The 16,370-nt window shown below is 36.0% G+C and overlaps 1 protein-coding gene across 7 annotated transcripts in view; it reads left to right on the top strand.

Annotated features, from left to right (window-relative positions):
* The window catches only part of NEO1 (neogenin 1), a 236,349-nt gene that overhangs the window by 161,218 nt on the left and 58,761 nt on the right, over positions 1 to 16,370 (top strand). For 5 of the 7 annotated variants that reach the window (XM_063088927.1, XM_063088924.1, XM_063088926.1 and 2 more), the window contains one exon: positions 12,813 to 13,032. In XM_063088927.1, coding sequence (XP_062944997.1) covers positions 12,813 to 13,032 — 220 coding nt within the window. The remainder of the gene's footprint in view (positions 1 to 12,812; positions 13,033 to 16,370) is intronic. The other 2 variants (XM_063088928.1, XM_063088925.1) reach the window with 1 other exon arrangement.

Raw genomic sequence — 16,370 nt, 5'->3', positions numbered from 1 at the left:
GAGGGTTAGGGTTTTAGTCCAGGAATAAAACTAGGGCAACCTGTGGCTCAGTGTGAGCAGAAAAGGAAAGCTTCCCTGGCTTAGGTATTCCAGAGAGAGCTCTTTATTTAATTACCCATGTGTTTTCTCATGCTTTTTACTCTATGGAACATCTATAGTCATGCTCTTATCTGCTCATTTGAAAACTCTTTTTCTCCTCTGCCAGACTTGACTGTAGGTTTTTTGTTCTTAAACCACTTTCTATCTTTTAAGAATTCTTCAACATTTTAATTTTTTTTTTTTTTTTTTGTCTTTTTCGTGACCGGTACTCAGCCAGTGAGTGCACCGGCCATTCCTATATAGGATCCGAACCCACGGCGGGAGCGTCACTGCGCCCCCAGCGCCGCACTCTCCCGAGTGCGCCACGGGCTCGGCCCCAACATTTTAATTTTAAGGATGGCATCCTTTCATATATAGGTAGTTGTTTCTGTAATTTTAAGAGATTTTGGTGGGAAAGGAAGATAGATGTGTGTGCTTGGTCCAACGTGATCCAATCTCATTTACTTGAAGTCCATGAATAGATTCGTTCCTGTTAATAATAGTTAATATTAATTGAGCATTTACTCTGCCAGGAAACATGCTAAGTGCTTTACATATATTGTCTCTTTTAAGCCTTACGTTAACACAGTGAAGTGGATGCTGTTGTTATTTGTATGTATACTTAAGAAAACTGAAGCTTAAAAACATTAAGTAACCTGCGCAGGATCACATGGCTAATATATCTGTCAGCTGGCTTGTGAACCTAGTGTGACTTACAGAAAGACAGCTCCATTTAAACACTGTAATACTGTGGGTGTGTAGCATCTTCCCCACCAAACTCAATTAACTTCAATTCCTCACTCTTTGTTATACTTTAAGTTGCTTTACTCATAAGATGCTTCCCTTCTACCAGGACCAAGTCTTTTCAATACTCAATTATAAATGCTACCTTGGCTGCAGTGTTCTTTGGCAGTCTTCTAGCAGAAAGAAAACTCTTACTTTTAACCTCATTTTACATTTACCTCCTTTCTAGCACTGTCTACGTTACTTTATATGTAATATACTCACTTGAAGCATGAGATTTCTTCCCTACTAAACTGTAAGATCACTGGGGAAAGGATTTGTTTCTTTTATCGTTTATATCATTTGTGTCATTTATATAATTCCTAGCATTGTCCAGCTGTAACATTTTAATAAATGTTATTAATAAATAATTAAGTGTATTTATTTAGTTTAATTTTGGTCTTTATAAATGCATCCTCATCAATTTTTACATAAGGATTTTTGGTTAATTATAAGTATTTGTATTTATTTTACTTAAATATGAGTAAAAGATTTTGAGCATATCTTTTGTAATCCTACTTTTGGGATAAATATTTATGAATATCTGGGCAATGGCAAATAGTTTTAGATTTTTGGTTAATTATAAGTATTTGTATTTATTTTACTTAAATATGAGTAAAAGATTTTGAGCATATCTTTTGTAATCCTACTTTTGGGATAAATATTTATGAATATCTGGGCAATGGCAAATAGTTTTAGAACTAATTAGGCAGTTATTATTATACTGGTAATCAAAAAGTTATCTGAATATGCATGAAAATTTTAAGGAGATTCAGTATACTTGGGAGTCATTTGCATGCTAACTAAACATTTTGATTTCTCCTTCTACAAATTAAATATTGTGGATTATAATATGGAAGATGATTCCCAAACCAAAAGTTAGGCATCAAATAAATCATTGCTTCCATCACACCAGCCTTGAAAGAAAATAGCACATATGTCAAGTCTTAAAGTTTGTCAGAATTTCTTGTAGAAATTTGACTATAAGTTATCTTTCTTTTAAGTAGTACGTAGCAAAGAAATTTGTGTCATTTCAAATAAGTGATATGTGGAACATGGAATCCCTGAGATTTGTTAACAAGACTAGTTTTTTGTGTCAGAAAATCATAGAATTTTAGAATTATAAGTTTTACCTCTACGATGATTGTCTTTACGGTAATCCTTACTATTTTCCAGTGATAGGGCACTCTTTCCCACAAGATATCCGATTATACTGTTCAGTAGAACTTTATGTTCAAAAATTTATTCCTTATTTTAAACCAAAATCTGCCTCTGTTTTCTAAAGCTTCTTTCTTACTTGTACTTTGAACCTATAGAATTTATAAAAAGTCTTAAGATTTTCATGCTAAATTCCCATGACAGCCATTGTGGAACATGAACAGAATTGGGCATAGGCAGTGGGGCTATGGCTGTTCCTTAGTATCCTGAAAGCAGATGCTTACAAATTAGATTGTGACAGTGTGAGAGGATGCTAATCCTAAATCATCACCATTATGTAGCATTATTTCTCTGCTTTAGTTTTCTTTAATTCAATATCATTATATTTTAAATTTAGAAGTAGTGATATATTTTATTAGTTTGGGAAGCAAGGAAGAAATCCATGTCTTTTCTTTTGCTTCTCTCTTATGAGTGTGCATGAAATATGACTAGTCTGTTGAGAGACACCATTGGGAACAACCAGTATACAGCCTGAACTCATGTAACTTGCCACATATTTTTCAGTAGCTCCTTTATGTGACAGATTACTCTCAGGAGCAAATAATATGCAGCTCTTCTCACATTTTGTAAGTGTTTTTAGTTTTAATAAAGTGCTGTGATTAATAGCCTAGTGTAATTGTTGTTTCCCCATTGAGTCCTCTTGAGTGTAAATGCTTCATTTGAATGTCTTTAATATGAAGGAGCAGTTGCTTTATTGGATGTTTGTTTTTCTGTGCTTCTCAAGGTTTTTTTTATTGCTTTCTTTGAGCTACTTGCAATGGAAGAAAATGAACTTCTCTATCAGAATCGTGCAGTAGGACCCAGTAGAGAAATTTTGAGGATGAATACTGAGATACTTGAACATTCATGCATACATTTTCTATGATAATTTCAAAATGGGACAAGCACCTATAGATTGACTGTACATTGGTAATTATAAAAGTAGCTTATCTCTGGCCTACTGGTATTGCAATGATATTGCCTTATAGATGCCATCTGAAATGCCAGGGTGCTTTCACTAAGTCATTTGTTTGCAAATCAGATTTAAAGTATAAGGTAATACCAGAGATGGACAAGAAATAACTTTAAAAGCTGAGAAATTGTGAACTGGATTTTTATAGAAATATGGTGTCCACTTCTCAATAAGACAGCTTGTTGGTTTTGCTCTTAAAGTGATGATACCCTTCAGCTGGTTCATTCCTACGTTCATTCCCAGGAACCTGGCTGGTATTAGAAGTGTTTCCTGTAGGCAGAGAGCAATTTTCCTTTTGTTCAAGGATCCAGCTTGCAAGTTGGGCTTCATTAGCCCTAACCAGCAGCCTACAGATTGTCAGTAGTATAATTGAGTTGGAAATGAAGAACCCTATTTGAATTCAAGACCATTAATAAGAAGGCTTGAGGACTTATCTTGTGAAATTGAGTGTTGAATGCAGTTAACTTTTATTTGAAAAAGCAAATAACTTGGGTGAAACTTATACAAATTACAGCAAAATAATTTAGTGTTTATTTGGAAGTTTAATAGCTTGTTATGTGTAGTTTTAAATATGTAGCATAATATATGCATTTATATTTACTTATAAACACACAAACATTATTCTGATCTTTCTTGGTTAATGAGAGTATGACTTTTACTTTATCTTAGAATGTTGCAGTAGAACTATAACTGTCCAGTTTTGTGTGATGTCTTTATTTTCGTATAAACTAAATAAGTCCTTTTTAGAAATTTTATCCTCAGTTTCCTTTATATATAAGTTTATGTTTTAAAGTCCTTCATATCTGCAGAATTAACATATTTTTGCTCTTAAATGTTTTCTTAGTTTTTATTTATTCAGTTGTTTCTGCAAAGGAAATGAATATGTTAAAATAATAATTTATAAATATTTCCTACGATGACCAGAGCTTAGAAATATTTTTAATACAGTATTTTTTATTATATTGTTCCTTCTTTGAAAGAGATTGTCTGATTATTATTTTAATATCTTAAAAGCACGTGAAACTGGGCCGACCCCGTGGCGCACTCGGGAGGGTGCGGCGCTGGGAGCGCAGCGACGCTCCCGCTGGGGGTTTGGATCCTATATAGGAATGGCCGGTGCACTCACTGGCTGAGTGCTGGTCACGAAAAAGACATAAAAAAAAAAGCACGTGAAACTTATATTTTGGCCATGACAGAATAAGTAGTACTGGACTAGCCCTCCTACTGTAAACAGCTAGAAAATTGGACAAATATATGAAATAAGTATTTTTAGACATTTGAAAACACACAGGACCATGGTCCCTAAGACTAGTAAAAAAAAAATGAGGTGAACCCTATAATTATCCCCAGCTTCCTGCCTGATAGCACTTTCCTGCAGCAAGGGGTGCCCATCTTATCAACAGGAGAGGGGAACAGACAGCCTGGCAGTCTCACTGAGACAGAGATCAGAGTTCAAGGCTAGTAAGGTACTCAGAATGTGTGGAGCAGCCTGCTGGAGAGAAGAGAGGTGTGTAGTGAAGATGCTCAAGAAAGCTGTGTAGGGCTCCCCTTGAGTCTTTAGCGTCCCATATTGCATTTAGTTGTCATGTCTCCTTAGTCTGCAGTTTGTGACAGTTCTTTAGTTTTTTCTTACCTGTCATGACCTTGACACTTTTGGAAAGTATTGGTCAGGTATTTTATATAATGTTCTCAATGTGGATTTGTCTGATGATTTCTTAGGGGGTTATTTCTCATTGAGGTTATGGATTGTTTTTGGAGGAGTACCACAGAAGTGATGTGCCCTTTTCAACACATCTATATCAGTGGTACATTATATCAGTATGTCTTATTATTTGGTAATGTTCACCTTGATCCTGTGGTTACAGGGGTGTCTGTCATTCTTAATCCCCCTGTGGTCACCTCTGAGCCCAGAGTCTGTCTGATTTAGTTTCTCCCGAGTATAAATCTCCTATCTCCAGGGGTGAGGGAACTGAAGGTTTGATAGCTCCTTTTATAGGCTTTCAAATAATTCCTCTATCCCTCATATCATCCCTGCCTCCTGATGTGCTGCCAGTTCCTCAAGGTCAATGAGTTTGAGTCTCATCAGTCTGTCCCTCTGGAGGTACTTGAATTGACTCTTTTCCATTAAATAATTTACTTTTCTTCTATCCACCTTCTTTCTTCTCATATTTTGGATTCCCTTTACAAAACCCAAAATATCTTTCAGTTTCATCCAAATGGAATTTGCACTCTCATTTCTTGTCCTGTTTGTTGTTTAGGAGTATTTATAAAATGGTAGACCCAGAAATGTATTTGGCCTTCCATCTTAAAACTGAAGCCAAACTAGCCTTTCAGAAGACTGTTTGGCATCATTTCTCAAGCTTTCAAATACATACATCTTTGGCTCAGCATTTCCACTTCTAGGAATTCATTTGATAGGAAAGTTTACAGAAGCATTGTTTGTAGTAGCCAATAAATAAATAAATAAACAAATAATGGAAACAGCCTAGACGTAAGGAACAATAAGAGAATGATTAAATAAATGATGATATATCTATATTATGGAATACTCTGCAGCAATTAGGAATAATGAGGTTTGTCTTTTATGTACTGACATGGGAAGCTCTTAAAGACATATTACATTGTATAGTAGTTTGCAAAGCAACATGTTTGGTATCATTCCATCCTCATATTTATGTGTATATATAAGTGTGTAATTGAAAAAAATACTTGGAAAAATATACATCAAACAAGCAGTAGTATTTAGGAGGTGATGAAAAAGGGAACCTTTATCCTTTTACTTTGTGTGCTTCTGTATTATATACATTATTTTATAACAGGCTTCTTACATTTTGATTTCTTTGATAAAAAATGTGAGATAGCATATCTACAGCAGTAGTTGAGCATCCACTGGAGGTATTCAGGCAGAGCCTGTTTTAAAGGGGCTCTTTGTTAGACAGTATCTCAGGTAGCATTTAATCCAAGGTTCCCCAAACTGGATTACTGTTTGGGGGAAAAAGGGATTTCATGATCAAATAAGAATGAGAAATGCTAGCTTAACAAACAGAACAGGGTTTTCTCTTCTAGACTTGCTAGGAGTCTTTAACATGCTGAATGGCAAATCTCCACTGTCTCCCAAATTTGGTTTCTGTTCTCTTTTTTATGGCTATACCTGTTAACATTTCCCAAAATTAATGCTCTGTGGAACTGTAGCTTTGTTCACATTGCTACTATGTTTAGGGTAATAAGCACCATGTAAATCTGACTCAGTTCTGAATAATGAGTTCTGAATAACGCTACCATAAACATTCCTGAAAAATTATCAGTTTAGTAGGTTCCTTTACATAAGGAAATGAAGAACTAGAGAGAGAGAACATTTTCCATGAATCTTTCTTACCTTTTAAAGGAGTTTAGAGATTTTGAAAGAAATTTCAGAGCTAATCAATTTTCAAAGAAAGGTTATAAAAAACAAAGTTTGGATTTCAAAAAGAAAACTTAAATGTGCTTACTCATGGCTTACTTGGCTCATGTGAATAGGTGTCAAATTAGGATAATTGGATCTACTTAACCAAGGGCAACATGCAAAGCACAGAATTCAGTGATCTCCACCTTCAGAAACTGTTTCAAGTACATGGATATATTGCTTACACTCATGATTATAAACTACTACAAGTGATCCTTTATCAATCCCAAATCTAGTGTACTAAAATGAGCCGTCAACCACAGTGTAGCTAGATTTTGAAAGTGAATTCTTAAAAAAATTAGGAGTAGTTCTGATGTCTTCCTCAAGTAACATAAAGCTAGATCAGGAGAAACAACTCTTCTTCAGGACCTTACAGCTAGTGCTGCGGAAGAGCCTGTTGAGGACATTAGGTTTCAGTGCTAGTGTGAAGCTGCTGCCAAACATGTGAGCAGCAGGTCAGAGCCAACTGGCATTTTTGATGTTCACATTTTGAAAGTGTAATCCCTTTTCTTAAACAGATTTCCCAATTGCCTTTGACTTGAGTCAGGTTTACATGGTGTTTATTGCTCTAAACATAGTAGCAGCATGAACGAGGAAAGATACAGAAGCTGAAAAGCCAATTCTTGTTCAGTAACCAGGCAAAATAGAGCACAGCATGGCCGGCAGATAAAGCTGGAAAGCTATGACAGGACAGTCTGTGGAGTACTTTGAACACTGCTGAGGTGTTTGGGCTTATTCAGTAGGCATTTTTGGAGCAGGGGAGGAATGTGATCAGATCTTTTACTCTCAGGAGTATACTTTGGTGGCAGAAGGGAAAGAAACCAACATAACTCTTTTTAGGGAACAAATAGATTTTTTTCCCACCTCTACATTCGGCCTAGAGATCTGTATATTTCACTTGTGCTTTGGGGCCCCATGATGACTAATTAGCATTCATAAAAATCTTTGTGTAATTTCTGGACATCTTAATTTTGTGAAGACTTTAGATACATTGATTTTAAGCTCAGGTGTTTTGAGCAACAGAAATGTCCTACAACTCTGTGCAACTATTGCTATTTTACATTATTTTTAAAAGTATGTTTAATATTTTCTACTAGCCAGTCTTTTCTTTCTTTTTTTATCAGCTTTCTTGAAGTATGATTTACATATCATAAAGTTCACCCATTATAAGTATACAATTCAGTGATTTTTAATAAATTTATAGAGCTATGCAGTCATCACAATAGAGATATAAAACATTTGCATTACCACCAAAAATTCCCTTTTGCCCATTTACAGACAATACCTATTTCCACCCCAGCAACAAGCAATGATTTGCTTTCTGTCTCTATAAAAGTGTCTTTTGTAGTCAATTTAGATAAATGAAATCATGTAATATGTAGCTTTTTGTGACTGGCTTCTTTCATTTAGCATGTTTTTGAGATTATTCCCATTATGATATATATCAGTATTCTGTTCCTTTTTATTGATGAATAATATTCTGTTATATAGATATACCTTATTCTGTTTATCCATTTACCAGTTACTAGACATTTGGATTGTTTCTAGTTTTGGGCTATTCTTAATAATGCTACCATGAATGGCCATCTTTGCATGGACATTTGTTTTTATTTTTCTTGAGTAAAAGCCTAGGAGTAAAATTTCTGGGTCATAGGCTAAGTTTATGTTTGACTCTTTAAGACACTGCTAGTAAAATTCTCTCTATTTACAGATAACATCATTTTGTATGTGGAAAATCATAAAGAATCCGCTAAAACTTATTACAACTAGTAAATGAGTTCAGCAAGATTTAATATTAATATACAGAAATCAATTGTGTTTCTGTACACTTGCAATGAACAATCTGAGATTGAAATTAAAATTTATTAATTTAACAGAAAAAGTTTGTAGTAATATCTCATTGTGTGCTTATTAGCCATTTGTATTTTTTTTTTGGTGAAATGACTGTTAAAGGTTTTTGTCTATTTTTTAATTCTGTTATTTGTTCTCTTTCTGAGTTGTAAGAGTTTATTATATATTATGAATACAAGTGTATCAGATATATGATTTGGAGATATTTTCTGCTGGTCTATGGCTTGTCTTTTCATTTACTTAGTTGTGTTTTTTTTCTTTTTTAAGTGCAGAAGTTTTTATTTTTAATAAAATTCAGCTTATCAGGTTTTTTTCTTTTATGTCTTGTGCTTTTGATGTCATGTCAAAGAACTCTTTGCTAACTCAAGGCACAAAGATTTTCTCCTATGTTTAGTTCTAGAAGTTTTAGTTCTTCCGTTAAGTCTGTGAGCCATTTTGTCAATTTTTATAGGTGGTGAGAGATAAGGTTCAAGTTTGTTACTTTGCATGTGGATGTATGGTTGTCCCAGTATCAGTTATTGAAAAAACTGTTCTTCCCACATTAAAATTTCTTAACACCTTGGCCAAAAACCAATTAACCACACACGTGGGGGTTATTTCTAAACACTTAATTCCCTTTCACTGATGTATTCGCCTACTCATATGCCAATACCAGAGTGTGTTGATTATTGTAGCTTACAGTAAGTTTTGAAATTGGGTAATAGAAGTCCTTGAACTTTTTTCTTCTTTTTCAGAATCATTTTGGCAGTTCTCGATCTTTTAGCATGTTAATAATTGCCATGTTAACAACATTGAATCTTCCAGTTCATGACCATGGAACATCTGTTTTGGTTTTATTTAATTTCTCTCAGCAATGTGTTGTAATTTTTAGTGTAAAATGTTACCCTTCTTTTGTTAATACTGGATTTCAGCACCTGCTCTAACCTGGTTGAACAATCATTTCACAGTGCTGGGCTGATGAAGTGATGCCACAGACACTGTTTTTACCTGAAGCAGTGATATTTTCATGAATAAATGTGTCTTAGCTTGTTGTATGCCTTTGGTCTATTTCCAATCTTTGGCAGTTTTGTCCAGCTTTATAGTTATTTTTGGGGAAGAGGATTTGTTGACTTCCTCAAACCATCATGCCAGAAGTCTGAAGTTCCAATCTGTAGCATCTTGCCATTAATTCTGGTGTAACTTAACTGCCTATTTGATTCTCTGTGGTCACATAAATCTCTTTCTCTTACATGCTCAGTTAGGACATGGAACAGCAGCAACAGAACCAACCTGGGGGAAGTCAGTATCTAGAACATTAAAACTACAGTCAACGTGGGTTTTTCTGATGGTTAATTAGGAGTTATTTACAATGATCTGGCATTATTTAAACTTTTTCCCTCTATAACTGATAAAATACATTAGCTTTGAAAATGGTAAATCATTACTTAAATGTTAATTATATACATTATATACATTTTGTATCAGCTAAAAAGATTAAAATCTTGCCTTGTGTAATGAGATTCTAGAAACATTGGTCTCCATTGCACTAACATTCTCCCTGAATTTTTTCCATTTATTAATTCAATAAAAATTCATGTATTGGTTATCTAAAGTATACAGACGCACAATGAGTGATTTCTAGATGAAGCAAATACAGATTTTGTTCTTAAGGAGTATATAGGTTAGTATAAGTGATTCAATGTGAACATAAAAAATGTAGATAGGAAGTGCTGGATGCCATTAAAGAGTTACAGATCTGTGCTGTCGAAGTTCTGTAGGGTGATTGAATTTTCCCTATCTGAGTGATTCCATTATCATCCTTCACTTAGTCCTTCTTGCCCACATTCACTCCCTAGCTGCTTTTATACCACCCTTGTGTTTGTTATCCATTCAGTCTGGTCATGGTAATATTATGTACATAGTGCTTTCACATGCGCTTTTCTTACTTGGTATTCATCTGGTTCATATCAGCCTGATACATAGGTATGGAGCATTATTATTCCCAGTTTACAAATAAGGAAACTGATATAAGAGAGGCTAAGTGACTTGCCAAACCTCACATTGTTAGGAAGTGATAGTGTCAAGTTTTGAAAACAGGTCCTTGTACTCGAAATCCTGGGCTTTTTCCAGTGTGCTGTATTCCACCTAACAAACTTCCTTTCCTCTCCAGCCAGTAGATAGTCAGAAAAAATTAAGCTTGATGAGTCAGGTCAGACTTGGAGGCAGCTCCGTATGTTTCTGGACAGGCACAGAAATGAGGCAGCAAAGCAAGACTCTATTCAGGCTACTCTTTGAACCATTTCCCTATAAGTGTTCTTAATGACTTTTAATGTTGCGATAATCAGAGATTTGTATTTCCAGTTGCTTCTTATACATTTCTTCTGTAGGTGTTGGATTGCTATTTTAGACACAGCATGTTCAAAACCAGATTTCATCATCTCCCACTCAATCTGTTGTCTTTTTTAATGTCCTCTTTCTTTGTTAATGACACTTCCAACTACTCAGTCTCCTAAGCCAGAAACCTGGAAGTCCTTTACTTCTTCCTGACCTTCATCCCAAGATCTAATTCTGTCATTTCTACCATATCTCATAGGGTTACTCTGAAAGCTGTGAATTAGACGTATTTATTTCCTCTGAGGCAACACATCCGTTGAAGCAAACAGGGCGAGAATAAGTCCTCAGAGGCTGTTCAGACTTAACTTATAATACTGACACTTTTTTCAGTGAATGGTGTACTTAAATTTGAACTAAAACTTCATAATCTTACATTTTTACAGCATTCTGCACTGTTAGAAGCACTTCCACAGAGGGAGGGAAGAAGGAGAGAGCTAGAAAGAATGAGTCATTTGCCCAAGATGACACAATTAGGAAGTGGCACAACCAGGACTGGCACTCAAGTTTCCAGACTTCTTGTTGGCTAAGTCCAGAGGCCTCTTAAACTAAAAACCAAAGTTGGTTTTACTACTTCACCGCTTATTATCTGTGACCTAGGGTGAATGATTTAGCTCTTTTAAATGTCAGTCTCTAAAATGAGGGTGCTTGGAAAAGTATGTCAAAAAATTTAGGTGATCTTTTAATTATATTTTTGCACAGATTTTTTGAAGTGCCCTTGTATAAGGTAGAGATATGATGATACTACCTATTTCACAGAATTGTTTTAAAGGTTGAATGATCCATATTAAGAGTCAGAGTGCCATGTAGAAAGTGCTCAATAAATGGTAGCTATTGGTTACCCTTCCTACCCTTCCTTCCCAACCTAATAAGAGACTTCAGGTTGGTCAGTCTTTCTCTGCCATGTCCCTTGGAGAATTGATTTCGTCTCGTGTATTTATTTAGATTGCCTCTCTTTAGACTCTCTTGCAGTACACAGGCATGTCCAGGAGGTTGTTGCCCTCTTGGAAATGTCATTCAAAACTAGGCCTGCAATGTTCATGTTTTCCTCTCTGCCACTCTTGTACTAATTTCCCCATTAAGGTTATGACATAACTCTGATGAAATCTTTTAGTTAAAAATTGTGAGATTAAATTTGTACTTTCTGACCCCAAAGTGAAGGAGGTTTTCGGTTCAATAGTGGGAATACATTTCTAAGATGAGAACTGTCCAACAGTAGAATAGGCTGCCTTAGGAGGTACCAAAGTCACCCCGGGTTACAGGTGCACAGAGGCTTTCGACTAGCAGGTCTTTGCTTGCCTCTGCTGCATATCTCCCAGCCAGTCCTTGAGGTCTGTGGCTGTTTTAATATACATTGCTGTAAGGATTGTAACAAATCGGTAAACTAACTGTTGCATTTTTGTGGCTTTGGAATTTTTTGTTCAAGATTTTATACAGTCATAGTTAAATAAATTGACAAGGTGGCAGATGAAGTATAACTTAGTGAAGTCAGGAAGTTTGTTATCCTTCCCCAGTTATTGCCAAATGCAGGGAGCAGTTTAATATTAGATTATAGTGGAAGAGATGGCTCTCTAATCTCCTGCAATGCAGAAGACACACACAGCTGTGCAGTGAGGTCATGATAGCTGTGGGCCTGTGCTGAGAATAACTGGATACATCCATACTGAAACATTACCTATTTTAATAAAGTAGAAGAAAATACTGAGGTCTTATCATTTACAAAACTTTTATTTGCAAAGTTTGACTGATATTGCATGCTGCTTTCAGGATTAAGAAAATTAATCCTGAAATTGAGGATTAAGGCACTGCTGTGTCCTTCTATGACATGTTTTATTCTCAACTGTCACCCTCCCTGTCCCTTGCCCACAATCATTATAGTGACCAGAAAGTCTGCTTGCTCTACAGTGGTGTGTCTTGAATAGTGCCCATTAATTTTCAGTAGTTACCCCGGCCTGCATGTTAGCCTTCAGTTTAATGGCCTTTTTTATGTTCATTCATTTTATTTTATTTCCCATCGTGGTTTTGTTTATTTCTTTTTTGTTTTCTGTTTTTTCTATTCTCTTTTTTAAAACCGTCGTGGTTTGCCCTTCATATTTCCCAATGTTTGCACATGACAAGATGTTGCCATCCCAACATTACCTCCCACTTCACTGACCAGTGCCACTACTGACCATCTAGCACCAGCCACAACGGGACCACTGCCTTCAGCTCCTCGGGATGTCGTGGCCTCCCTGGTCTCTACCCGCTTCATCAAATTGACATGGCGGACACCTGCATCAGATCCGCATGGAGACAACCTCACCTACTCTGTGTTCTACACCAAGGAAGGGACTGCTAGGTAAGTGTCTGTATCTTGGTCCACCTCTTCCTCACCCTGGCTCTTCATTATGCAGGATCTGTACCAATTTTCAGTATCAAAAATATGATCAGTGAGATGCATCTTTCCTAGTTTTAGGTCATTAAATAAATTCCCAAACAGACTGAAGTCCTGGCATTTTTTCCTACCTTTCTGGGATGACTTGGGGAGAGAGTAGATAGAGCTGTTTAGGTGGAAGTATTAAAATATAACTAGTGCTACTCTTTTTCATAAGATTTAGGCACTGCAGATTCTAAAGATTAAAGTAGATTTAATTTATTAATCTTAAATGAATATTAGCCTGCACCCTTGTGTGTGCTGCAGAGCTTCAGGGGGGTCTCCTTGAGGATGCAATAGTAGTGATTAATTCTCCTAAAAGCATTTTTATGAAATTACTCTTTATCTCCATCCCTCTCAGAAACTCACATTGCTTTTCCATTGCTTCCCAGAGAATATATAGACCTTCCAGGCTGCTTTACTCCACAGTCTGGCTTTATTTTGTTTGTCCAACCTCATTTTCCTTTTTTTGCCAGTTTAACTCACTTTCTAGTGAAACCATTCTGATTCTTATCACTATAGCCTTTTTTCCCAGTCTCTTCTCTTCAGTTACTTCCCCCTTTCTCAGCTAAAACTAAATTCAGTTGATCCTTGTGGCCCAAGTGAAGCCCCATGAAGCCTTCATAGAGCTTTCCCCACCTTTTTTTTTAATACATACTGCATTTCTTTATATATGTGTGTGTACTGCTATATTGGCACTCGATTATGATAGCACGTGATCTTTTACTACTCTAAATTGTTATTCTTCGACTGTGTTTTGTGTGTTTGTGTTGTTTTCCCAACCAGAACTTAAACTCTTTGGGAGGAACCATGCCACATACCAACTGTATGTTCACACACTGCTCAGTAGACTCCTTCGTTGCCCTCTTTCTTCACACCAGAATAAGAAAGCGAAAATATCTGTTTTGGTTAGAGCCTTAACGTGCCAAATAAAGCTTATGTTTCTACTCGGCTGCTCACAGTTGATGTATATTGTATTTAATACCAGACTGGCAAGTTCAGCAAGTGCAGGACCCCTTCATTTCATACTCTTGAGAAGTCTAAGTGACATTATTTGAGACCAAAAGATGGAGCCACTCATTGGGTAATGGTTACCTGAATACTGTGCTGGATGTTTTGGGTTTTACAAAGGTAAAGAAACATAGTTCTATACACAAAAAGCAAGACATTACTACCAAACAACGAGTTTCAGAATCAGTGTTAAAGTATCTCCAATAGACTTTGAAATCTCATTGCAAACATGAGAATTCACACAGGGAAGAAAACACTTAGTAATCCCTCTGCATAACAAGCTTTATTTCCATGATAGGGTCTTTGCCCTTGTTGTGTCTTCTACCTGAAATGCATTTTCATCCAAATAACTATGTCGTCCTCAAATGACACCTCCTCAGGGCTTCCCTGAATATAGCCCCCTCTGTCACTATCACACAGTGGTGTACTGGAGCCAGCTTGTTCCCAGGCCAATTGTTAAATCTTCCGGAGATTTTGTAAACCTGATGACATGATTTGGCAGCTTGAAATTGGGATTTGGTTGACAGTGCTACATACCAGAGCCTATTGTTAAACATTTACTGGAACACCACTGCTGTCACATCACCCTGTTTTTGTTTTTGCTTTTATTTTGTTCTTTCCACAGCACTTATCACTCTCTGAAATTTTCACTTTTATTAAGTTATTTATTGTGTCTTTCTTGTTCAGTAGAGTATCTCCAGCTCCTGGAACAGGCCCTGGCATATAGTACCACTAAATAAATATTTTTTAAGTGAATAAATTAACTTCAGTCAGTGGAGAAATAAAAGATTATTCAAGAAATCATGTTGAGATAATTGACTATCCATTTGGTGGGAAAAATAAAGGTTATATTCCTATCTTATATTGTGTATAACAACAAATTAAATGTGAACTAAGAGAAATATTTTTAAGGCCAATAAATGTATTAGAAGAAAATATAGAAACTATTTTTTATCATTTGGGGAGTAGGAAAGGGCTTTTAAAGGAAGATAGAAAAGCCAGAAGTCCTAACAGGAAAGATTGACAAAGTTTATTATAAAACAATGTAAAGTTCCATGTGATAAAACATCATAAACAAGATCAACAATAAGCTAGAAAAATTTTTTGTAACATTTATAAAAGATTGTATTGATATACGATCTATTTAAAGAGCTCTTAAAATTTACAAGAGACAAATGATACAAGCAGGTGATTAACAGAAGTTAGTGGAAAGACCAGTAGAGTTAAAAAAAAGTTTTCACTAGCATCTTGGAAATGAAAAATAATGAGTTACCATTTTTCATCTATAAAGGTGGCAAAAATTTTAAATTGATAATATCCAGTGTTAAGTGAATTAAAGGCTGGGAAGAAGTCCACTTAGGCTATTGGGGGCAGTATAAATTAGGATAGTATTTACGGAAAGTTATTTAGCAAAATTTTAAAATCTTTTTAATGCCCATAGCCTCCAATCAAACAATTACACTTCAAGGTATCTGTCCTATAGATATATATTGATACGCATATGCATGTGGCATTTATACAAAAATGTTTATTGTAGTATTTGTATAAGTAAAGGAAGGAAACAATGTAAATGTCCATTGATATGTTCATTGCATGTGGAATGGGCACATAATATGAAGTATGATGTGGCACATTTTTAGATGACATATCTGTCTATGTTGATGGGTATGGAAGTGCCTGGGGCAGTGATTCTTAACCAGGATCAGTTTTGCCCTCCCATCCCTCAGGGGACTTTTGGCAATGTTTAGTGACATTTTTGGTTATCACAACTGGGGTGAGGGGGTTACTTATTGACATCTAGTGGGTAGAGGCCAGGGATGCTGATAAATATCCTACAATGTACAGGACAGGCTGCAACAACAAAGAATTATCCTGCCCAATATCTCAGTAGTGCCAAGGCTGAGAAACCCTGGAAAGAGCAGGTGAGATGCACGTCAGTACATGCCTCAGTTAGGTCTCAGGATAGTACTGGTTTTGAGGAAGGAGAAGAACTGGGACTTTAAAAAAAAAAAGCAAAAAAAAAAAACTGTACAGGTCTGTACTTTTGTATTTAAATGTTTTTAATGAGAATCTGTCACATTTAAAATGTTTAATTAGGGCCGACCCCGTGGCTCACTGGGGAGAGTGTGGCGCTGGGAGTGCAGTGGCGTTCCCGCTGCAGGTTCGGATCCTATATAGGGATGGCTGGTGCGCTCACTGGTAGTGAGCGCAGTGCAGGCGACACCAAGCCAAGGGTTGCGATCCCCTTACCG

Source organism: Cynocephalus volans, chromosome 3 (genome assembly GCF_027409185.1).
Source record: "Cynocephalus volans isolate mCynVol1 chromosome 3, mCynVol1.pri, whole genome shotgun sequence".
Taxonomy (NCBI): Eukaryota; Metazoa; Chordata; class Mammalia; order Dermoptera; family Cynocephalidae; genus Cynocephalus; species Cynocephalus volans.
The sequence above is the reverse complement of the archived record's forward strand: the minus strand, read 5'-3'. Positions and strand labels throughout refer to the sequence as shown.